At 38.9% G+C, this 24,944-nt stretch overlaps 1 protein-coding gene across 5 annotated transcripts in view; it reads right to left on the reverse strand.

Moving 5' to 3' along the window:
- The window catches only part of SORCS1 (sortilin related VPS10 domain containing receptor 1), a 606,810-nt gene that overhangs the window by 139,750 nt on the left and 442,116 nt on the right, over positions 1 to 24,944 (reverse strand). For all 5 annotated transcript variants that reach the window (XM_056120469.1, XM_056120468.1, XM_056120465.1 and 2 more), the window contains exon 6: positions 21,520 to 21,584. In XM_056120469.1, coding sequence (XP_055976444.1) covers positions 21,520 to 21,584 — 65 coding nt within the window. The remainder of the gene's footprint in view (positions 1 to 21,519; positions 21,585 to 24,944) is intronic.

The following is a 24,944-nucleotide window of genomic DNA, read 5'->3' on the forward strand; positions in this document are numbered from 1 at the left end:
TCTTTCTTGACTTTAATAAATGGATAAGTTTGATTTTAGGGCATTAGCAACTATACAGAAATTATACAGAAATGCACCCTTTCAAACAAAATAGGAAATCTTCACATGAAATAAAGATAAGCACTAGTGTGTCAATTAGAGATATAACACTTCATTAATGACTTCCCTTAGGGAAACTTTCAGAATTACCTTTACTTATAAATCTTGGATAATCAGTGTTCCACAAGTATCAGCGTTAGGAATGGCACACATTTTTGCTTTATCTGACTCATGACTGATACATTTGAGAATACTGATGGAGGACAATCTCCTTTTATTTCCCAAACATATCCCGACTGTATGTCCTTCAAGCATGTTAACTCATCTCTTTTTGTGAGATATTTTTTCTATTTTCATTTTAAGGCAAAACTCATTGTATTTGTCCATTAAGATGATTCTGTAACTTATCCGTCTGAGAATGAGACTCCTCACATTATGCGCACACGTGCGCCCGCGCGCCCACATGCACACACACACACACACACACACACACACACACACACATTTAATTCATAATTTCACTCTCCAGTAAATTCTTCTACAGATTTTGGTTAACTTCCTTTTATCACCAGGAACCTATTGAAACCTATTTAGAAAGATGAGAAGAGATACAAAGGGAGAAGTATGTATTCAAGAGAGAAATAAGCAAGAAAATAGACACAGAGATAAGCTAGCAAGATACATTTCAAGGGAGAAAATGGGCTTGAAGAGCAAGTCAATACATTCCTTGCCTCTATGCTAAAAAAAGAAAATGATGTAACTATTGGTTTTCTATCTTCCAAGTAAGAAGTAAGTAAAAGAATATATTCATTCATATATAAGAGATGCAGTTTTTTGAGTCTTTGCAAAATCACAAGGGGTTGTCTTCCCAACCCCTTGCCATTAATAGGTTTGAGAAAAGACATTTAAGCCCGATCATCCTGTTGTTTGGTCGATTGCCTTGAGCAGGCACCAGTAACATCTCCTTCGTCCTAGCCCTGAGATTCTAAAAAGTGCCATATTCAAGGCTTTTTCAGGGTTAAGAGAATGAGACCCATCATTGTTACTGGTATTTAGCATATTGGGTACGCCACGGGGAGTTTGCCAGACTCTGCCATGTGGGCAGGTTACATTCAGTAGCCTGCCAGGTTGTCCAAAGTAAGAATGAGATAATAAGATGTTGCTTTTGGGAGCTGGGTTTTATAGTCTCTGGGTCTAGATGGGATTACACAGTGCTGGGGGGGGGGGGCAGTTGGTGGGTGTGACCCCCACCTACTGGAAGACGGAGGATCTGGGTGGAGGATGCTTAGCCCTGATCCGAGCAGGCTTGGAGATCTCAGCCCTGGGACCCCCATGCCTTTTTTCCTCTGCCAATATCTTCATGCGTGTGGAGAGTGGTCTCAGCATGGTTGTGGCTGGTTCTGGAGGTTTTCGGCTGCCGGGGCTCTGCTCGGGGCGAGGAGGGAAACTCAACCTGCCACCCTCCAAGAGGCCCCAGTGAGGACAGCCAGGAGTAGGGGCAGGAGACTCTGCCAATTTAAGCCCAGCTCTAATAAATGGGAGGTCTTTATTAAGTGGTAGGTGTTTAAGGAGCTGCAAAGAGGTATCAAGAGATAAGAAAGATCATTTTTCATCTGTTACAAGACTGAGCTCAATTTGATTACTGGAACTATTCTAGCCTTCTTGAATGAAGGAGCTAGACTTAATGTTAAGCTTATGTAATGAACAGGACAAAGGATAAGAATTGTCCTTTGATTACATCATTGAGCTAATGATTCACTGAGGCTACAATTGCCTCTTTCTGTACCTCTTCTTTTGTGAGATCATGAATAAAAACAATGGTTAACCACATTGAATCAAAGAAGTTCTAAACTAAAAATTATAAGCACAAATACCAATTAATGAGGACTTCTTGATAGTGCATGTTTTATTTGTAAAGAGGGCCAAGAGCTTTTTTCTTAAGACATTTTTCTCCTCAAAAGCCCCTTAAAAAGTATGTTATGGAAAATAAATAAGTGCTAATATTTTCAAATTTAAAACTCAACTATATTAAATTACTAATTGAATGATAAAAGAACAGAGTAATTAACATTGTCAATCACTTATATGCCAGGTACTATACATATAGTATATTCTCATCCTCACAATATAACAAAGTATAATATATCAAATACTTTTGCACATAAGGAAAATAAACTCTTTGAGTGATTTATAAAAATGACAATAAAGGCTCAAACTTAATTGGTCTTTATATTACATCAAAGATTATTTTTAACTATACGTTGTACTAAAAGCACCAGCATGTTTGAGGCAAACTTTTGCTATGTATATTTTGACTTTTATCAAAATTTATTTGCTCGAGCGGACCCAGTAATGTCTCCATTGGAGACTTTGTTGTTACTGTGTCTGGCATATCGAATACGGCACGGGGAGCTTGCCAGGCTCTGCTGTGTGGGCGAGATACTCTCGGTAGCTTGCTGGGCTCTCCGAGCGGGGCCGAGGAATCGAACTCCGGTCAGCCAGCCATCTTGGCTGCGTGCATGGCAAACGCCCTACTGCTGTGCTATCCCCCGCTAACACAAATACTACCTATAAGTGTATATTTTTATGAAATAATTTGATAAGAGGAACAAGTATTTATAATCTTGTGTTCACTTCTGAAAAATTTACCAGAATAAATAGTGATTGATACATGTATGTACTTCACTACTTAAATATTTATCCATGTTTTGAAATAGAAAAGAGAGATTCAATGAATAACAATATAGGGATTACTTAACTGTGAAACATATAAATTTGCTTGTTTATACTAAAATCTTTCTTTTAAGACTGAAGACAGTACAGAGGGTAAGACGCTTGGTTCGCATGCAGCTGGATGATTTATTTTATTTAATTTTTATAAAGTTTTATAAAGTTTTTCACAATATTTGATTACATTTAATATATTTTGAACAGCAATCCCACCATCATGACACCTTCAAACCCCCATATTTCCATCCCAAACCCCAAACTGTGCCCCTGAAGCAGAATCAAAATAAATTATTTTGTATTGTTTGCTATGAATAATCCACTAAAAATGACCAAAAAGAGTTTCTTAGAGGGAAGTGTATGAAGATTATTAAATTTCACCCAGAAGTCATTAAGCCCTTCTTCTATAAAAGATTAGTAACATATTAAAGGTTGAGGCTTGAGTGCTTATCTCTGTATCTGTACATATTTCCCCCCAAGATTGGTTGTCTTCTACTTTAAACCCCATCAAATGTGGTGTGTTACTCTTGGTACTCTTGGGCTGGAGTGATAGCACAGAGAATAGGGCGTTTTTTTTTGCACGAGTCCTACCGGGTTCAATTCCTCTGTCTCTCTCGGAGAGCCAGGCAAGCTACTGAGAGTATCCCATCTGCACGGCAGAGCCTGGCAAGCTACCCGTGGCATATTCGATATGCCAAAAACAGTTACAACAAGTCTCACTTCGTGTTCCTGGAGTGAGCAGGCACCATTGGGCTACACTAGCATGCCAGAGGGATGAATGGAGACATTACCGGTGTCCACTCAAGCAAATCAATAAACAATGGGAGGACAGTGCTGCAGTGCTGCTCTTGGTATATTGGTAATGTAAACTATGAGATGTCCAGGAATAGATTGACTCATGGGTAAGGCTCATCCGAGCGTGTGGAGAGTGGCAGTGAGAATAGCTGCAGTTGCATTCTGGAGGTTTTCAGCTGCCAGGGCTGGTTCTGTTGAGGCGGGGAGGGGAGCTGGTTCAGTTTTGATCCTCAATATGATCCCTGAGCAGAGTAATAGATCCCTCGGAATAGAGTTAGGAGTAAGTTTGGGTTAAGCTGGGTGTGGTCCCCAAACCAAGATTAACTAAACATTAAGAATAAAAATTCCATTTTTGAAGAGGACTTGAGGATGGATAAAATTTAAATCCAGAATTGAGTTCAGTTCATTATTATAAAAAATAGCTTACTAATGAATAATATTCTGTCAATTTTAACTCCTTAGCTTGGAAAACTAGATCATGGTTATAGAAGAAGTTAACATTAGGAGAGCTGGATAAAACTGTGCTATCTTGGCAACATTTTTGTTTATCTAAAATTATTCCAAAATAACAGTTCTTCTAAAAGTAGGTTGCCAAAATATGTGCAAGGGGACCTGATTTTTTGCAGACTGAATATATAGCTATCTACACATTTATGTTTGCACAGGAAAAATGAATCTTTCTCTCTCTCTCTCTATGTCAACAACAACATAGAGACAGTGATAGCAGAGAGGTAGACAAGTTCTGTGAAATCCTCTGGTCAGCAATTCTCAGCGAGGTGAGTGGGAACTTGGGGTGGGGTTATGTCAGCTCCTGAGATTAACAATCTTTTGTTTATTTGACTATTTTAATGTTCTCCACTACCCTGTCACATACTGAGGAAAAGCTGTGCAAAAAGTCTGTTTCGGGGCTGAGAGTTATCAAATGTACAAATAGGTGACATAAGCGAGTCTCCACAAGATGTCTTGAAACTATTTCTTGCTCAGAGTGACTCAAAGTGAAATTTGCAAGCTGAAGGGGAAAGAATCAATTTTTGAGCTGCTTGCCCATGCTAAAGTGCTCCTGGTTTGTTCCTCCTAATGGAAATAGAAAGAAATTGGCTGCACTTCATAATGAGGAACCAATCACTCTTATTCCCCTTGGGGTTCACTGTAATAGCATTAAGTATGATGAACTCCTTCCATATTCAATTCTGGGGAGTGTACAATGTGGTTCCATAGGAAGTATCTTTTAATTAGGCATTAATTAACGTCAATTAATGTATGCAACTGCTAGACTTTAGAATTAATTTCATTACTTTCCCCACACAGATGTTTTCCTTGCCATAGGTAATGAGGATACTGTGCTGTTCTTTTCAAGGCCTCTCTCTGCGACAGCTGCTGCCTGGATGACAGTGCAACCGTCCTCTTCTCAGATCTGTGTTAATCTGGAGGAAGGAAACTGCCATCAGGTCAGGCTTTCAATGGAGAACAGAGATTGAAGGCGGGTCCATTAACAGGAGGTGGTGAATCGAAATGATCACTTGATCTCTCTAAATGCTGATCTTTAAAGCTTATACAACATGATAGCCTTCCAGTTCCTGTTTTGCAAACCATTATTTGGGGGAGGGTGGGGGAGGGAGAGAGAGAGAGATAGAGAGACAGAGAGACAGAGAGATAGAGAGAGAGAGAGAAGATGAAACAGAAAAGTGACTGCCACAAAGGAAGGCTGTGGGCAGGGGAACGGGAGGGAAACTAGGGAAGCTAGTGGTGGAAAATTTACACTGGTGAAGGGATGGGTGTTGGAACATTGTATGACTGAAACCCAATCATAAACAACCTTCTAACTGTGTATCTTATAATGTTTAAAAAAATCTTTAAAAAAAAATAGCACTGTAGCACTGTCCTCCCCCTGTTCATTGATTTGCTTGAGTGGGCCCAGTAACCTCTTCATTTTGAGATTTGTTGTTACTGTGTTTGGCATATTGAATACGTCATGGGTAGCTTGCCAGGCTTTGCCGTGCGGATGAGATACTCTCGGTAGCTTGCTGGACTTTCCGAGAGGGGCGGAGGAATCAAACCCAGCTTGGTCTGGCTGGCTGTGCTCAAGGCAAACGCCCTAAAACCAAATAAATTTCAAGTTTGTTCTAATATTTAAAAACAGTAATTATTAAAATGGAAACAATGAGATCCTTAATTGCCTGTTATGGCAGAAGACTTCAGTTGTTCAATAGTTTTGGTCTCGTGCCTCACTGGACAGTGCTGAGACCATGGCCACCTCCCTAGTGGAACTCCTCCTCTTTGGCTACCAGTTTCAGTCACGTATCTCAAGGGAACCAACTGCACCACACCTCAGTCATGTCAACCTGACAAAAATCTCTTTATTTTCAAGTTTTGGTTTCAGTTAAACTTCCCTTTAAATGACAATTTTAAAACATGATAAAAATAGTCTCCTTGCATATAGTGAATATTCTGTGTGGGCAGTGTGAGGCCACAGTCAACAGAGAGAACTGGAAAATAACTAGGGCTCTGTGGAGGAAGGGGAGTTAAGACAGAGCTTGCAGCCTGCAGCCAGCTATCTTGCAGGCACCCCCTCCTGCTGAGACATGTCTAAGTCCAGAGTCCTGATGCCAATATATTGGGGGACTCTGCACAGAGCATTGACCAAGTGAGGGTTCAGAATTGTTGTCCATATAAGAAGTATTCTGAAAACTTTAGAACTCAAATGATGTTCAGGTCAGTTGAAGATCTGACAGGTGTTTACCATATTTCACCCACGGAAATCAATTTCCTAGCCATTCTTGCCCAAATGAAGGAAATCCCATGAAGTCACTTACATCTGTATTCAGGGCATCTGATACTTCTAAATACATATTCAGTCCTTACTGACCACTTTCCACCTTGCCAATATGTATTAAAAGAGTTCCTCTGTCCAATATCCTCTTCAAATAGATCCACCTCCTCCCTCTGGGGAGTGTTTCCTGAGGCACAGACCAACCTCTCCCTTTCCAGATTGTCTCCATGGTAGCAACAGCTGCAGGATTAACCTCTGAAATTACCAAAGAAAATTTTCTTCCGGGTCTCGAACAGTGCTAAACGGATCAGATGACTTTCTTCTTTTAAACTCTGTGAGAAAACTAGAAAAAACTCTTTAATATAAGTAAATAAATCCAGACTCACTTATGAGATTTGTGTATGTTTATAGGCTAGAAAAGACTGAGCAGTATTATTTCACAAAACCCTGAAATAATACTGATCTATTATTAAACACATATTTATTTAGGACCAATTATTTTAATACTCCTTCATATTATAGCAATTTAATAAAGCCAAAAACTATGCATGCAAGCATGAACACTTTAAAAATCACATCTGTCTCCTATCAATATTTAACTCAAAAGTCATTCATTACTGTATCACTATCCTCCCGTTATTCATCTATTTACTCGAGTGGGTTCCAATAACATCTCTATTCATCTCAGCCCTGAGATTTTAGCAGCCTCTCCTAACTCATCTTTCCCAATGATTGGAGGCTCTTTCAGGGTCAGTGGAATGATACCTGTTATAGTTACTGGTTTTGGCATATCGAATATGCCATGGGGAGCTTGCCAGGCTCTTCCCATGCAAGTGGGATACTCTCAATAGCTTGCAGGACTCTCCAAGAGACATATATATATATATATATATATATATATATATATATATATATATTCCTCTCAATGATTTGTTGCCTATTCTCTGAACTCCATCAAATATAGTGTGGCAATTACAGAAAATGGGTAGGGAGTGTCTTATGATGTGTCACAGCCATGTGTTCTGGAAAGCGGCCTGGAGCTTGGTGGCGGTTGGGTAGTGGAGGTCGGCTACTGGGGCTGGGTTGCTTGGGGCGGGGAGGGCTCTCGCCCACCCCCCTCTAGGGTGCCCTGAAGGAAAACAGCAAGGCACAGTTCATACTTGCATAAAAATCTTTTTGTTTTTTATGTTGTTCTATGTTTTAGACCCTTCTAATTAAATGTTCTGAAATGATATATGACAAACACAAACACTCAATAACCTCATGTTCGTCTAAGATCTGTTCCTCCCTGGGTCCTAGAGTTCTGTGGACCATTTACTGCTAAAAACAGATCTTCAATGTGAAATTCTAACACACCCTCATAAAAAAGAAGAAGAAATGAAGAGAATCCTGCTCAAAGAGGACACACAGATGTTGCAATCATATCTGTATTGCAAAGCATAATGCCCAAAAAGAGGGAGGGAGGGAGAGAGAGAGAAAGAGAGAGAGAGAGAGAGAGAGAGAGAGAGAGAGAGAGAGAGAGAGAGAGTAGAAAAGTACCTGCCATAGAGGCAGGCTGGGGCAGTGGCAGTGGCAGCGGTTGGTGAGAGGGATACTGGGGACATTGGTATTGGTGCTGGGAAATGCACACTGGTGGAATTGGTGCAGGGATGGGTGTTGGAATTGTATGACTAAAATCTGATCATAAAAGCTTTGTGACTGTGTATCTTACAGTGATTCAGTAAAAAAAAAGAAAGTCAAAAAGTATATGAAAAAATATTCTTCATCACTTATCAGGGGAATTCAAATCAAAACAATGAGATATCATCTCACATCAATAACTGGCATACCTCACAAAGAACATAAAATCCATCACTGTGGATATGAGGAAAAGGAAACCTGCATTCATTGCTGGTAGAAATGTTGACTAGTCCAAACTTTGGGAAAAACAGTATGAGCACCTCTCAAAACTAGGAATTGAGTTTTCATGTAACCCAGCAGTCCGATTTCTGGGCATATCTATCACAAATACCCAAAACTCTATTTAGAAAAGACATCCTTACCCCTATGTTGATTGTAAAACTGACTATCACTATGGCAAAAATCTGCAAATAACATACTTGTTCAAAAATTTGCTCGAGCGGGCCCAGTAACGTCTCCATTGGAGACTTTGTTGTTACTGTGTTTGGCATATCGAATACATCACAGGGAGCTTGCCAGGTGGTATATATTCACCATGGAATACTATCAGCTATAAGAAAACAATGAATTTGCTGCTATGGGGATAGAATTGTAGAGTATAATGCTGAGTGAAGCTAGTCAGAAGGAGAGAGATAGACATAGAACAAGCTCCATGATACATGGGACATAAGAATCTTAGTAGAGGAATAACATTTGCCCAAAGGCAACAGAAATGGAGAATTGTAGTAGGAAGCTTACCACAGGGAGTGGTGAGAAGATGGGACACAGACAATGATGGAGAGAAGCAGACACATGGGTGGAGTGTGGGAGGCATGAATATTTCATGTATAAACTCATATTAGTAACAGTTTTTAAACCACAGTGCCTAAAATATTTTTGAAGTGTTCTTCAAGCCTTGAACAACAAACTACACTAGATAGAAGACAAAAAGTAAAAATGTAAAAATTTATAAATGTAAAAATGATAAACCTAGATCAAATGTTCTCTTTTATATTATGAATTCATAAAATTATTTTCTATAAAAAATCTCTTGAGTTTTGATCTGGTGTACCAAGTATTTTAGTGTTAGCCACTGGACATTGATGAAGTCGTGTCTACTATGGGAAAAGATGTGAGAACATAACTTACTGCTCAAGTAAAGTCTAGGAATGAGGAACATGAAAACACCAGAGCATAATCATTGAGCTGAAATACAAGAAAGCCATAAATCAGTTACAAAGACGTATAAAGAGGGGGTCATAGGGAGAAGCAGGGTTGTGGGTTTAATATTAAAGGGTACTTGTCCTTCCAAATCTGCACAGTCAGAATTCGCTGTGTCACAACTTCTGAGCCTTGGCATTTATTTTATTCCACATCGTGTCAAATTGTTATTTACCCACATCGATAGAAACAATTTTACTATCCACTATGACACAGAAGGGCGGTTCTTTTGTATGGGGTGAATGTGTCAACGACACCCAAGGAAATGTTCATAAAGAAACTGAAAGAACATGGAAAGCTGGCTGAAAAATGACAAGCTGAATCATTATCCAGAAAGAGCACAGGATTAGGGTATGTGAGGTATGTTTGGGGAATACTAGCTATCTACTTTATGATAAAGTTATAACGGAACTACAGTGTAAGTTGAGAAACAACGTAGATATAAACTTATGTATGTGGTCACACCTAAACATGAAAAAAGTGAAAACACTTTTGGGTAACTTTTCAAGTTGAGAAAGTGATGAGAAGCCAAACACAGTGAAAGAGAGAAAGATAACAGCAAAGAGTGAAAGAGCTGCATGAGTGAAAATATAAAATAGAGCATGGAATAACTGATAAATAAATGAAGAATTTAGTATGTAGGGTAGAAAATGTACAATAACATTGCTTTGTCCTTTCTGCCCTGACACAGGAAGCTTAGGTTTACTGGGTTACTCCCATCACAGTGCTCCCATTCTTCTGTTTATTTGTAACCTCTTTCTTTGTGCTCTGCTTCCCCAACCGGTGAATCATCTTTATCTTCTAATCAGACTATTAACTTGTAAATATTGTTTTTCTCTTCTCCTTAAGTCCCTTTCATAGTTAATTCAGAGGAATGTCCTTTTTGTATAAACACAGAAAGACAATGCTATATTTTTTGTAACTTGGGAGCTAAATGACTCTGAATGATATTCACTCCTGGGCATCTGTTTTCTCAACTTAAGCTTCAGTTGCCCTTACTTTCTAGCACCCCAAAAGCAGGGTTCCAATGAGGGACTGGATGGACCCAAGGCAAGCTGTGAGCTACTCTGGCATTGAAATGGGCCTGGTCAAAGCACCATAAAACTTAACTGTAAGTTAAGAGCATGGACATGGACAAATTCTGTCATGACCCAAAAAGTAACAACTGTATTAGGACCCTGCTGTGGTTAGGAAGGACTAATCTGGCCTGAGCACTATAGTCTGAGATCTATAGTGTGATGTCTCAGGAAAGACACCCTACATGCTGAATGCATCTCTTACTGTGTCCATACAAACCAGTCTGGTTCATGCCACACCTATTATGCATTCATTAAACAAGGGCTTTCATATGTTGATTGTGCTACTGGACCTGAGTCTGGTTGCTACCTCGAATGTGGGGGGAGATGAGAGAGACTCGAGAGAGAGTAAAGTGGCAAGTTGGAGCATGGAGAGATGAGCAAGGGAGACGGCAGGAGACAGGAATGAGGGATTTAGTGAGATTGGAACAGGCCCGTGGGGGAGAATGGAATAAACAACAGCTGGTCACCATCCAGTCTGGCCCTCATTTTCTCCTTTGTCCGCCCATGGCATCAGCACTCTTAAGCAGCCCAAGACCATCAAACACAGGCAGCAAGAGAGAGCCATGGGATTCCTAGTCATTTGATTTCCTTTCAATAATTTTTCTTTTTTTTAAAAAAGGGACTATAATACTTTTCAGATGTGTTTATGTATTATATGAGGCCCAGCTGGAAGAGCACTAATGTCTCACCGAACTTGTTTAATGAATGCATAATAGGTGTGGCATGAACCAGACTGGTTTCAATTTTTAACTCGAGACAATGATAGCAACATTTAACCATTGTATATACCATTTTTCTTCATGGTTAATTTGAGGGAAATATACAGCAGTGTAAATTAGTATTGCCTTGCATTTTTTTGAATGGGAAAATGAGTAGAATTAGTGTATGTAAGATCAAAAACATTGAGTGCAGCCTTATCAGTCATATAATAGGGGCATAATCAATGGCGCCCGGATCAATGTTGCTGGATAACATACAACTAAGAAAAGAGATAGATGAGTTATGGAAAATTTGATGCCATTTTTCCCCTTTGGCCCACACCTGATGGTGCTCAGGGTTTTCTCCTGGATCTGTGGTCAGGGATCACTCCTGATAGACTCTGGGGAACTTATCAGTGCCAGGAGTAACTATGGGGGAATGACATTTGCCAAAAGGTAAGGAAAACTGAGAACTTCAGTAGGAAGCTGACAACAGGGAAGGGTTTGGAGGTGAGATACAGACAATGGTGGACAAAGCATTTGGGTGGAGGGTATGGGGCTTGCATATTTCATGTATAAAACCCTATTTGTAAACCACAGCGCCAAACATAAAATATTTTTTGAAATGTTGCTCTAGTCTTGGAAAACAAACTACATTACATAGAAGATGAAAAAAATGTCTGTAGAGATCATAAACTTAGATCAAATGTTCTTTGATCAGCTACCTGCAAGTCAAATGCCTTACATATCTCCATCACAATTCATACTATTTTTTGTTAAGCAAGAGTAAGAAGCATTCAGAATATTCCAAATTCTTATAAAACATCAAAGGTTCTGTGTGTGTCTCTGGGGCCTTGGAGATCTGATGCAGCCAACTGAAACTCAGTCCTTTTGGTAGAGTCAAGGTCTTGGAATAAAAGTTTCTCATGTGTACCCAATCTCAGGTGGGAGACACATATTCCCCAAATGTGTGGGCACCTAGGTTCCGGGGAAGACACGATGAAAGAATAAAAAGAACCTGGTGAAAGATGCCTAGTAAGCCTGTTAATGCACTCTTTTTGTATATCAGATTTTCAAGGCTGCATGGTAAAACATGTGCTGTCTTATTGCACCGTTTCCCGGTTGGCCTTCAAGGCTGCATTTTGCCTACTGAATCTAAAAGTCCTCTTTGAAATGACTAGTAGTTGAAATCAAGAGGCTTTGACTTTACAATATGAAAAATGGACTAGGAAGGGGCTGTTAAAATGAAAATCAAAGTGCAGCTGCCACTGTCCTATTCAATCTCTGAGGTTTGATTTAGAAGAGGAGAGGTGAGAATGCGTTTGGTCAGCAAGTTGGGATGTGATGGAGAGTGCTTGGGATCTAAAGGGAAGCAGAAAGGGACACTTCTAACCTCTTCCCTTGTTCCTCTCTGAAAGCAATTAATAAACAAAATGATTAAGAAAGCAACTAAAGGCTATGAAATGGGTGTGGGGGGGTAATAATGTCAATTGATGCACTAGTGTCAGAACTGGAGCAAGATAGTAATCTTGAACATTTTTTAGATTTGCATGAGAATATTATAGTAATATTATAGATATAGCAATATCCTCTAAATATTGAACAGAGTTGACATTTTAAAAATGAGTAAGAAGGAAATTAAAATAGTCAAGAATTTTTTTTATAGTTTTGAGGCCACATTTAGCAGTGTTGAGAGGATAATTTCAATTCTGTGCTCTGAGGTCACACCTAGGAAAGCTTGCAGGGAGTATATTGTGCTGGAGATCAAATTCAGGAATATTGCATGCAAAGCATATGTTCAGCTTTTTGAGCTATCTTTCTGGCCCAAAGAAAACAGACTGTAAATTTATTTTTAAAAAATCTCTTGGGGTGATTGTTTCAACATGGTATATTTTAGGAATATAATTCTGCATCATTTAAAATGTATGTTACCTCTCCATGTCCACCCAAATTACCATATCCTTCCACTACAGTCCATTGGATCCCCTCTATCCATCCTATCAACATTTTCTATCATATCTCATTGAGAACTCAGTAAATGAAAGTTCTTACCTCATTCCTAATTTAAAAAATGCAAGTTTAAATAAGTACAGAATGTTTTGTTCTACTTCTCATCAGATAGGTTACTTAAAAAATAATCTCATAATACTACAGACTATAGAGGGTTTGCAAAACTTGATGTTGAAATTTTGAAAATTCCTGATGTTGAAGGAATATGCATTATTATTTCTCTGGTTAATAAATTTTTGTTCGCAAAAAAACATAAACACTGAGAACCAGGGATTTGTCTTCAATATAATTGTGCCTTGTTATAGCATACATGCTTACTAACCAAATACTGTGTACAACGAGTATCAAAACGTTTCTTGAAACAGTCAAACAACTATATATTACAAAAGATACAGTGATGAAATAAATCATAGTTTATTGTATAATGGAACCCTCTGTAGTGATTAACCAAGATGTGTCTACATTTGTATGTGCTAAATGCAAATCCTATCAACTTGCTATTGTACTTGCCAACTTCTTATTTGGCATGATTTCACAACATGAACATTTGTGAATTTGTATATAAGTGTATACATATACATATCTATCAGCATTAGTTCAAATATTTTTTAAAAAACAGATTATTTTAAGAAAACTACCTCTTGGGAATGGAAATAAGGTCAGGAAATGGATCTTACTTTGCACTTGGTACATCTAAATATCGCTTATCCATTTTATTGCTGTTCTTGCTACACCTGTTTGGTATAGAAATAAACTGTTTTTATAGAAAAAACTTCTCATGGTCAGGTGAATGAGAACGCCTTCAAGAGCGTCGAAGAAATAGTTAAGAGGACGAAGAACCTCTGGCTCCGGGCACATCTCTTTGATTCCACTGTTCTTCCTGCATTAACATATGCCTCAGAGACTTGGGCCCTACGTAAACAGGATGAGCATGATATTTGGGTCTCCCAAAGAGGAATTGAAAGAGCTATGCTTGGAATATCACGTTTCACTCAAATGAGAGAAAGAATCCAGAGTTCTGACATCCGTCGATGATCAAGAATCAGGGACGCTGTCTCGTTTGCCAAGGTGTCAAAAATCAGATGGGCTGGTCACGTAATGAGATTTAAAGACGACCGCTGGACTAGAGCTGTTACCTACTGTATTCCACGGGATGTCAAAAGACTGCGTGGCCGCCCACCGACCAGATGGTCAGACTTCTTCATCAAGATCATGAACGATCGGTTTGAGGCTCTTCATGTTCCTAGAGCGAACAGACACCATTGGGCTACACTAGCACGCGACAGGGACAAATGGATATGTTACTGGCGCCTGCTTGAGCAAATCAACGATTAATGGGAAATTAAGTGATTAAGTGATTAAGTGATAGCAAAAACACTAACACCCTAGAGCTAATAAACTGAGGACAGAGGAAAACTAAGGTCCAAATCATCTCTTTGCAGTATTTTATCAGTTTTTGCCTTATCCAGATATTGATATGCATGCCATTACACATGAAAATTAGACTGGAAGGTTAGGAAATGAGAAGGAGAATAAGGTGTCAGTTTTAAACAAGACCAGAATTAGTGGGATTATAGTTATCCAAATATATGTACCTCCTTTGATTGTGTTCTAGTTGTGAAATGCAAGTTTAGCTTTGTTTCAGGAAGAATTTGGGGTAGTTATTTCTACAATTAGGAAAGATCACAGCTGGTTTTCCCCAGAGAAAGAAATTAGCCAGGCAAGTTGTTACATGGTCAGTTACTTATTTAAATAAACACTGGGACTAAAAAATGTTTCATGGCCTTTGCACTTGTATGGGTCACCACCAGCCTAAACACACACATGTCACCAGCTGGCCCATCCCTTTCACAATTAAAAAGGAGGGGCTATACTGGCTAAATTGGTGCAGTAGGTTGTCTTATAAATTGATAGATCAGGTGAGAATGAAAACAGAACAAATATGCCCCTGAGAAATTGCTTATTTAAATTTCTGAAGACAGTTATGTTGTTTTTCTCCCAAACCAAGTGCACTTACTATGTGGTACACTATTTCAGAGGACAGGTGAGATTCTTGTACTCCTTCATTAGTCCTACAGAAATCCACAGACTGGATGATTAAAGATTCTTCTTTAAGAAGACATGTCAATGGAAGATGGTGTGGGTAGATTCAGAACTGACATAAGGATAATGATGGAGAGCCTTAGGCATTTTGGTGGGAATTGACTTTGAGAAAATACTTCAAAAACAAAACCCCTCAATAGTATCATAACCATGTTATCTTGATTTTAATAAAATATTAAAACAAAGATATGTTTACATAATGACACTAATATCTTTATTAAGTCAATAAACATTAAATTTGTCAGACTCTGAATTATGTTTTACACATATAACTAAAATGAAATAAGATGTGCTTTCTCACAAAGCTTTCAAGCCAAGAGTTCAGTGAACTATTTCTCTTTAAGTACATACATTACACACAGACACACATCTCTGCACCCATAAAAGGAAAAGCAATCAAATGTAGTGTTTAAAGATGCCAGATTACGGTCTAACATACAGGGTGCACACAACATGCACATACACACACACACACGATAATTAAACAGTAAAGTCATTGTTTCCTTGATGAGGGCCTGTCAAATTCTCTTCATTGATTGTAGGGTCCAATAACAAATGTCACATCCAATAAATATGTTAAAAGTTAGCCAATAACACTTCCTGTGATCGATTGTAATTGAAGTTGCTCACTTCAGCTTGCCTTCAATGGCAGAGAAGTAATACATCAAAGAATCATATTCTTGTCACAGTTGTGACTACCTGATACCCAGATTTCAGAGTGCAGTTGGCAAGAAGCTTCTATGCCATTCACAGCCCCATACAGACCAAAGGCTTTCCAGAGTGCCTGTACCCTACAGTGAACAAGAAATTCATTCAAAAATGTTATTTAGAAAGATTAAAAGGACATAGTTCAAATAATAAGCCTAGAAAATTCCACCACATATAAATGGCCAAATAAGCAAGTGAGTGATCTTTTCGTATCAATACCTTAGTGCCTTGGTGCCAAAATACCTTAAGCCACTAAAATCAGATAGAAAAAGAGTTGTTTGTAGTTCAACAAAACTCTTTAGTTTTTTTTCTATATGCTTGGAATATGAAATGGAATATGCTTATCATTTTCTAAATGATCTACAGCTAGGAAACAAAACAATGGCTTCTTGCATACTGAAATTATGTGGCAAAACAGTCAAGAAGGATAGACAAGGGTGAGAAATCTCAATCATGGAATGAGAGAAGCTAACACATATAGATATTGAAACTCTTGGAGCAAGTGGCCAATGAGGAGCCTGATATTGATATACTTATAAAACATATTTATTGTTTTTTTTAAAAGGTCAAGTTCATTGTTAGGCTGAGATCCTTTATTTCAATTGGGAGCTGTTTCTTTACCATTCTTCTCCCCCCCCCCCCCCTGCTTTTTGACAGGGGTAACCTTTGTTTTTCTTTACTTTTCTAAATTTTGTTTTATCATTTTTATTAGGAATATGCTTTTTTTAAAACAAATCACCATGAGATAGTTTACAAAGCTTTCATCATTGAGCTTCAGTCATACAATGATCAAACACCCATCCCACCAGAGAAGGATAATTTTTCTAATTAAATCCATTTATTATGTTTTCATCCTTAGATAGTTTCTCAAGATTCTGCTTTTGAAAAATAATAATCACAATAGTAATAATAAAAATTAGAACTGATCTATTTGATGCATGTGAAAGCTGATCCTGAGATGACAGTTTGGTATTTTCAACGTTTTGTTTTCAGAGAGGACTGGAATAATGCAGGGTGAAAGAAATCGTGCAGTTCAGGGCAAGTGAAGGCCTTGGTTGTTTTTAGGACAGGGGTTATGTGCATTAGATACCACAAGCAAGAATGCAGCTTTATCCCCCAAAGCTTGAAAATGAAAGCAATCTGGGATGCTCCCAGTTTCATGCAGAGCTTTCTAAACAAGGGCTGTCGCCATGGGAAACAGACCCTAAAGCTCTTTTATTAGTTTTTCCTTGTGGGACTTTGTCACGCAGAGCATGTGCCACAGTCCAGCGGCGGCGGCTTCACCTGGGAGCTTGTTAGGAATGCAGACACTCCAGTCCCTTCGGAATCAGAATCCATGTCTTAACAAGAGCCTGAGGGGCATCTGATGCATGCAAATTTGGAAGTAATATTCTAAAAAGCCCAGACCATTTGGATGAAATTAGCTAGCCAGACGGTAACCCTGACAATTGATCAACTATGCATTCAGTCGCTCAGCAAGTGTTTATTAAGCCACGTCTACATATCGACATGGGCTGGACACACAACACTGAACAAAGATATAGATTGTCCCTGCACACAAAGAATTTATAGGCTGGTGGGCAGAAAAGACTGAGATCAAACAATCTTTCAAATGAAATGTGTTTCAAACTGAGATAAGCACAATGAACAAAAAAGAACAAATGAGATGAAAACAAAACCCGTCATGGGCTAGAGAGATTAAAAAGGGCTGAAGGTTTATGCCTCACATCCAGGCAACCCTATTTTGATCCTGGCACCACAAAGACTTTCAAGTGATCCTTAGTTAAGTCCTTCCCCAACCGCAGCCAAGGTTTCTGGGAATAGTCCCTGAGCACTAAATCCTCAGACCCTCAAACTGAGCCATCTCCCTCTGCAATGATCAGGAACACAAATGAAGGAAAATCAACATCTCATTTTTTTTTTTTTTGCTTTTTGGGTCACACCCAGCGATGCTCAGGGGTTACTCTTGGCTCATGCACTCAGGAATTACTCCTGGTGGTGCTCGGGGGACCATATGGGATGCTGGGAATCGAACCTGGATAAGCCATGTTGGCTGCATGTAAGGCAAACGCCCTACCTGCTGTGCTATTGCTCCAGCCCCAACATCTCATTTTAATACAAGATACTAGCTGGGGTTAAAAGATGAGGGATATGGAGGGGCTCTAAACTATAGGGGGTTAAAATTATTTTTAAATTATCAGTTAAAATTGTAATAGTGTACATCCATTTTCCTACTTTAAGTGTTCAATTCTTGTCCAGAGCGATCATTTCCAACTATCGTCATAATGGTTCCAGTCATGAACAACTTTGTAACAGTCTATCTCATAGTGGTTCAAACAAAATTCTTTAAACAAAAATAGAAATGGTTGCTTTACGAGCTTCATCAACCTGATTTATTACACTAGATTGATAAAGGAAGAGATTAGAAAGGAGAACATTCTAGGCAAAAGAAATAATAAGTATGTGATCTTTGTGGTCAGATAGAACTCTGCATGCTTCAATAATTGAAAGCAAGTCCACAGACCTGCAGGCAAGAAGTGAGGAAAGGACAGAATGAGATGAGCTGAGAAAAGGGGGAGACTGTGATGGTACTGGATCTACACTGAAGGAAAACTTTGATTTTTTCATCTAGGGAACAGGAAGTAAATCAAACAGTCTACCAGATGACATGACTACGTTTGCCTTAGGGGAAGAATGCTCTGGCTATTGCATGGTAAAAACTGGACCTTGGAATCTAAGATAACATTATCAAAAAACCTGCTGAGAAAGTGGAAAAGGTACTTTATGACATTATGCTCACTCTGTGTGAGCCCTGGCCCTGGGAGTATTACATAGGGCACTCTGCCCTTCCTTACAAAGGAAGCTTGGGTGCATGGCAGGTTCAGATTCTGCCAATCAATGTAATCATTTCCTCATAGAGGAGGCAAAAGCCCCATCACTGATCTCAGGATGTGTGTCTAGTTAGCAGGTATATGTGGTTTCTGGAAATTTGTGAGTGCAGGGGTAACCTGCTTATGTCAGATGAAAGCAAGAAATCTGTATCATCAACTTCTACACCCAGAAGTGACAGGGTAACTGTGCAGAGTGGACAGTCCATTATCCTTCTCTTCATTATATTCCTTTAATCTAGATATTTTCTTTCCCTCTCCTCAATTTTCTTCTAGACATCTTACTTTTTATATTTTTCTTTGATCTCTTTAATTTTTCTGCAATGCCCTCTCTTTGACCTAGTGGTGCTTTCTCAATTGTTGAGTGCTTCTGGATTCTTTAGAACTAGACAAGGGGAAGGGACGATGTCATTCTTGCTTAAATATATTAAATTTTCTGTGCTTTAGTTTCTTCATCTGTGAAATGGAAGTGACAATTTAAAAGTTTGGTAAAGATTAATTGTGATAAAGAATTGAAAGTGTTTACCATAGATTTTTTTTTGCGGTGGGGAGTATGGGGTGTATTCATAAAATGAATACAAAGCCCATGGCTCTCTCTTGCCACCTGGGTTCAGTGATCTTGAGCAGCTTCCCCACCCGGGACTGCCAATGCCAAGGGCAGACAAAGGAGAAAACGAGGGCCAGGCTGGTTGGTATCAATTGCAGTTTATTCCAATCTAGTCTTCATTTTCATCTGACTCTCCTTCCCCAATCTCTTTCTTCTCTTGGATTCCTTTTGATCCTCCCTGATCCCCCAATTCCTCTCTCCTAGACCCTGCTCCTACATTTTTCTCCTCTACATTCTTCTCCTCTACACTCTTCTCTCCTACATTCTTCTCCTCTGGTCCCCATTGCTAGTTTTTCCATACCCCAACTTGACATCCTATTCTCTCTAGTCTCACACCCTCCAAAACCTTGGCCAAAGCAAAGTCCTGTAGCACAATCAACATATCAATACCCTTCCTTATCTCCTGCAGCCAGGATATCTGCTCAATTTCAAAATACCACCAATGGCGCCCTTTTCTTTTCCTTAGTCCAACAGTCATTTAAACATTCATCTTAATTTTACTTCTTAAAAATATTAGTCATTTTGTGTGGACACAGTAAGAGATACATTAAGCTTATAGGACAGCTCTCCTGGGGCATCTCGCTATCGATCTGACTACAGTGTTCAGGCCAGATTACTCTTTCCTAACCACAGCAGGGTCCTAATCCAGTTGTTACTTTTTATATTATGACAGAATTTATCCATGACCATGATCTTAACTTATAGTTAAGTATTATGGCGCTTTTCCTGGCCCATTTTGATGCCAGGGTAGCTCATAGCTTGCCCTGGGTCCATCCAGTCCCTTGTCAGGACACTGCTTTTGGGGTGCCAGGACCTAAGGACAACTACTAAGAGAATAGATACCCAGGAGTGAATATTATTCAGAGTCAATTAACTTCCCAAGTTACAAAAGAATAGCATTAACAGTCTTCCTATGTCTGTACAAAAAGGACATTGCTCTGAATTAACTATGTAAAGGACATGAGGAGAAGAGGAAAGTAATTTTTACAAGTTAACAGAGTCTGATTCACAGATAAAGGTGATTGACTGGTTGGTGAAGCAGAACACAAAGAAAGAGGTTACAGATAAACACAGAATGGGAATGACTCAGGAGCAATGTGTTGAGTGTAACCCAATAAATATAAGCTCACTGTGGCAAGGCAGAAAGGACAAACCAATATTATTCTACAGGTAAAGATTAATTTTGATAAACAACTGAAAATGTTTAGCGCATATATATATATATATATATATATATATATATATATATATATCACAGTGGGTAGGGCATTTGCCTTGCATGCAAGACAAGTACCCTAGCCACATACTACGGCTTAAGCCCTCCTTATTATAATTTCTGTTCCAAGGGCAAAGAGTCAATTCCTTCAGGAATTATAATTAAGAACTCTCTTGACTTACAGTTGAAGAAACTGAGGCATGAATGATTTAAACATATTTTCCAAATAAAAGGTAAAGGCCCTCCCGTTGATCGTCGATTTGCTTGAGCGGGCCCAGTAACGTCTCCATTGGAGACTTTGTTGTTACTGTGTCTGGCATATCGAATACTCTCGGTAGCTTGCCGGGCTCTCCGAGAGGGGCGGAGGAATCGAACTCACGTCGGCCATGTTGGCGAACGCCCTACCCGCTGTGCTATCGCTCCAGCCCTATTTTCCAAATATACACTATAAATGATAGGAATTTTAAGTCATTCAGACATGGATTCTACATTTTTGGTTTGCAACTTGTTTTCCTACTAAAGCTACGATATCTACATGAAGCATAGTTATTGATATAACTATTGATACAACTAATGGTAGTTAAGAAATTCTATGAGACAAAAGATTGCCCTCTCCTGATGCCTATAATGAGGTAGAAATGGAAAGATCCCCCTTCAAAATTCTTTATGAATCTTCAAAATTGAGGCATTACTTTATAAGGCAAAGAAAATGTAAAACAAACCTAAAGAAAAATAGCAAAAATAACAGAGTAAATACACTATATGTTAGGAATAAGGATTTTTGAAGTTTTTTTCATTATCAGGAAAGAAAACGTACCTGCTTAGATGTGAACACTGTTAAAAGTTATTAAGACAATTCTAGCTGACTAAAAAGGATAAGAAAAGTCCTCAGGTTCAAATGACTTGAATACTTACACTTTGCTTTCCTAAACAGATTTGGTTCATGATAGACTCAAAAAACAAATACTATGAGCATTGTGGGAATGTTGATATACTTACGACCATCCACTGTCCTGGCCTCAAGATGCACGAGATCTGTATCCTTGTTGGTTCCCATCACAGACCTAATAAGTGAAGAAACACCAACATTAATGATTTAGAAATTCTGTTGAGCCGACAACAAATGCCTACCGGATTCTAAAACCATGAAATTTGCAATATATTTATCCTATTTATTTATGTAGCCTGACAGAAAAATTTCCACTTCAAATAAGAATGATGATGAAAACTTTATTTGATGAGGGACAGACTTAAGTTCGGTAAAGATATTATGTATTATTAGTTCAGACTTGCAAATAAGTCCTATATATGGCATATGGGTCCTCCTGCAACCATCTTCCTGACAGTATATTAAACTTTCAAGACTTATCAGGCAGATGCCAGGCAGGCTGCTTTTGCTGGATGACTGGAGTGCTGATTTACATAGCAAACTGATCTAATTAAGTTTTCATTTGAAAGTTACAGACTACTTCCTATTGTACTGTGAACTACATGCAAACTGTGTGACCCAACCAATGCAGTAGAGCACAGTGTGACTATTTCCAGTATCCTGTTACAGCCAGTGAGAGGGGAAAAGCAGATGTGCTGGGTGCCTTGATTCAAAACCCTGGGGAAAGGAGGACAAAGCCTATCGGAAATGCCTCACAGGCACATATTATTCACTGTATTCCTGTAGGAGACATATAAACAGAAAATAGTTATCTTGTTACATAAATAATATGCACGGCTTTATTATATCTCCTGAACTTTTAGACGGCAAGAAGAATTAAATTTGGGACCCTATGGACATTTTTATCAGGATTTACAGACCTTTGATTTAACATATTCCTTTTTGACATGAACATAGTGGCCTCCTTCACCTAGCCCAACTTAAAAAAAATCCATGTAAAAAAATAGCAGATGTTAAAATTACTCAAGGCTTTCTGGACTCCGTGTGGGACCCAAGCCCCTGTGCTGGCAGATGCCATGTGCTTTGTTTCCCAAAATACAGTGACAATGAAAGATTTATCTTCCCTGAACTACCTGTGTCATTCCTAAAGTCTCAGTTTCTCTCTTCTGTTCACACTGTAAAGTCACATCTTCCATTAAATATTTCCAAGTTGCGCCCTAAAAATAACTCCTACCAACTATTATTTTGGGGCTGTCCCCCTTGTAAAAGCAGCCACACCAACACTAACATGTTCCCAATATCTCCATTTTTTTCAGAAAAAAAAAAGTACTGTCACTGTCACTGTCCTCCCACTGTTCATCAATTTGCTCATGCGGGCCCAGTAACATTGTGAGACTTGTTACTGTGTTTGGCATATCGAATATATCACAGGGAGCTTGCCAGGCTTTGCTGTGCAGGCGAGATATACAGAAAAAAACAAACAAACAAAAAACCTTTTTTTGTTTCCCTTTGGATATCTACCTTCTTTAAATCAGCAAACAGAAAGTGACCCCGAATTTCACTAGAAAATACTACCTTCCCCCCTGGATCTGTTATCAGAATTTTTGGGAACTAGTATCACCCAGTTCAGGAAATAGTATATTAAAAAGTAAGACTGTTTTTTAGTTTTTTAAAGCATGATATAAAAAAAAATATATAGTTAGCTATCCATGTCTCCATGGGTTATGGAAGATTATGAAACGAGGAAGGAAGGAAGGAAGGAAGGAAGGAAGGAAGGAAGGAAGGAAGGAAGGAAGGAAGGAAGGGAGGGAGCGAGGAGGGAGGGAGGGAGGGAGGGAGGGAGGGAGGGAGGGAGAGGGAGGGAAGAAGGGAGACCTAGAATAAGAGGAAAGTTGGGGAGGAGTGAAGAAGGTAAAGAAGAGGGAGGATGTATATAAAAGTCTGTGAACTCTTTGAAACTGACAAATTAATCATTGTCCTAAGGGCATGCCCAGGACTCTTCTTATTTGAAAATGTTATTTTACATGTGTAAAGGGTCTAAAGCTGGGCTAGCTTATTCTATCTCCATTTTAAGAGATGAAGTCTCCTTAAGGCACTATTATCATTGTCAGTTAAGTTTTCTCTGATTGATATATGGCCTGATATTCAAAGTCAATGCTTGAAACATTAAATCCTGCTTTCTTCTCCTAGAAGCAGCAATGGCCTAATGAGGGCTCTTGGAAGAAACAGGAAATATGTCTTTGCCCAACACATAGCAGAGGGATCTGGATACTGCCAAAAAGAGGCACATAGGTCCTTACTTTCAGTTAAGTACACAGCAACTGCTGATCCATCATGATAGCTGTCCACCTCTGCCACCAAAATGTTGACTGGGTCTAAAGGTGACTTCTGATAAGGCCACAGTCCCAAGCATATAAAAAGAAAACAAGCTCTCTAGCAATTTTCAAATGAGAAATCTCAGCAGTGAATCCCATTTTTCCCCCCAAATGATTACTAAATAGTTATTATCCATGGCCCACATTTCTGAAACCTGAATTTCTTCTTTGAAATGACTAGTACCATGCCAACCTACCTGCTTGGCTTAGGGTTAATGTCAGCGGGAAACAAAATAATTACCCTCCATTCAGTTGTGTCCTTCCCAGTTCTTGTGTCCTTACATAAAACAATAGTCTCCTAAGATATTTTATTATCATGGGGTAGGAGCTGTCGTTTCCATTAACTTTGCCCTTCGTAACATCTAACAAACAGATACAAGGACAAAATATAATGCTCTGTTTCTCCGAAGCCTAGGTAGTTAATTGTCACCCTTTTTCTGCTTAAAAAGTTTCTAATGGGGCTGAAACAAAGGTACAGCAGATAGGTGCTTGCCTTGCCATGAGGCTGCCACAGGTTCCCTGGCACCCAGCATGGTCTCTGGGGCACCTTCAAAAGTGATCCCAGATTGCAGTGCCAGGTGTGAGTCCTGAAAATTTCCAGGTCTGGCCAGAATACCCACCCTACGCCGAAATTTCTATTTTCAATAAAGCAACTTAAAAAATAAAACGTTAGAGTTAAATCACAAATTTTTAAGTTTTTCCTTGCCAATGTGCTTTTCCCTATGGAGTCTATGGCGATCTCTAGATTTACATTCACACAGACTGAAATAATTATTGATTCCTTCTACTTTGTGTTCCTGGTGAATTCTCAAAAGTTCAAACCAAGCAATTCTAGATGTCTGCAGAGGCCCTGGTTTAATGGTACTGTTTATCATTAACCGGACATCTTGAAGAAGCACATCGCTTCAGATGACTCAAATTCACTTTAGTTAAGTGGTAAAATCCTTTCTATCTTCATTGCAGTTGATTTTTATGTCTGCATTTTAGTTAGAAGTATATATTTAAGTGGGTTCTCCTTGTTTTAAGACCAACTTACGTGTTTGGTGATGATAATAACAGTAATGGGGACCATAAGTTTGGGAAAAAGGGAAGCTGATAGTAAAAGACTATAGACTTTCAATTAGACGATGAACAAGGCCTGAAAATCTAATGTGTAACAT

The sequence above is a fragment of the Sorex fumeus genome, unplaced genomic scaffold (genome assembly GCF_029834395.1).
Source record: "Sorex fumeus unplaced genomic scaffold, SorFum_2.1 ptg000043l, whole genome shotgun sequence".
Taxonomy (NCBI): domain Eukaryota; kingdom Metazoa; phylum Chordata; class Mammalia; order Eulipotyphla; family Soricidae; genus Sorex; species Sorex fumeus.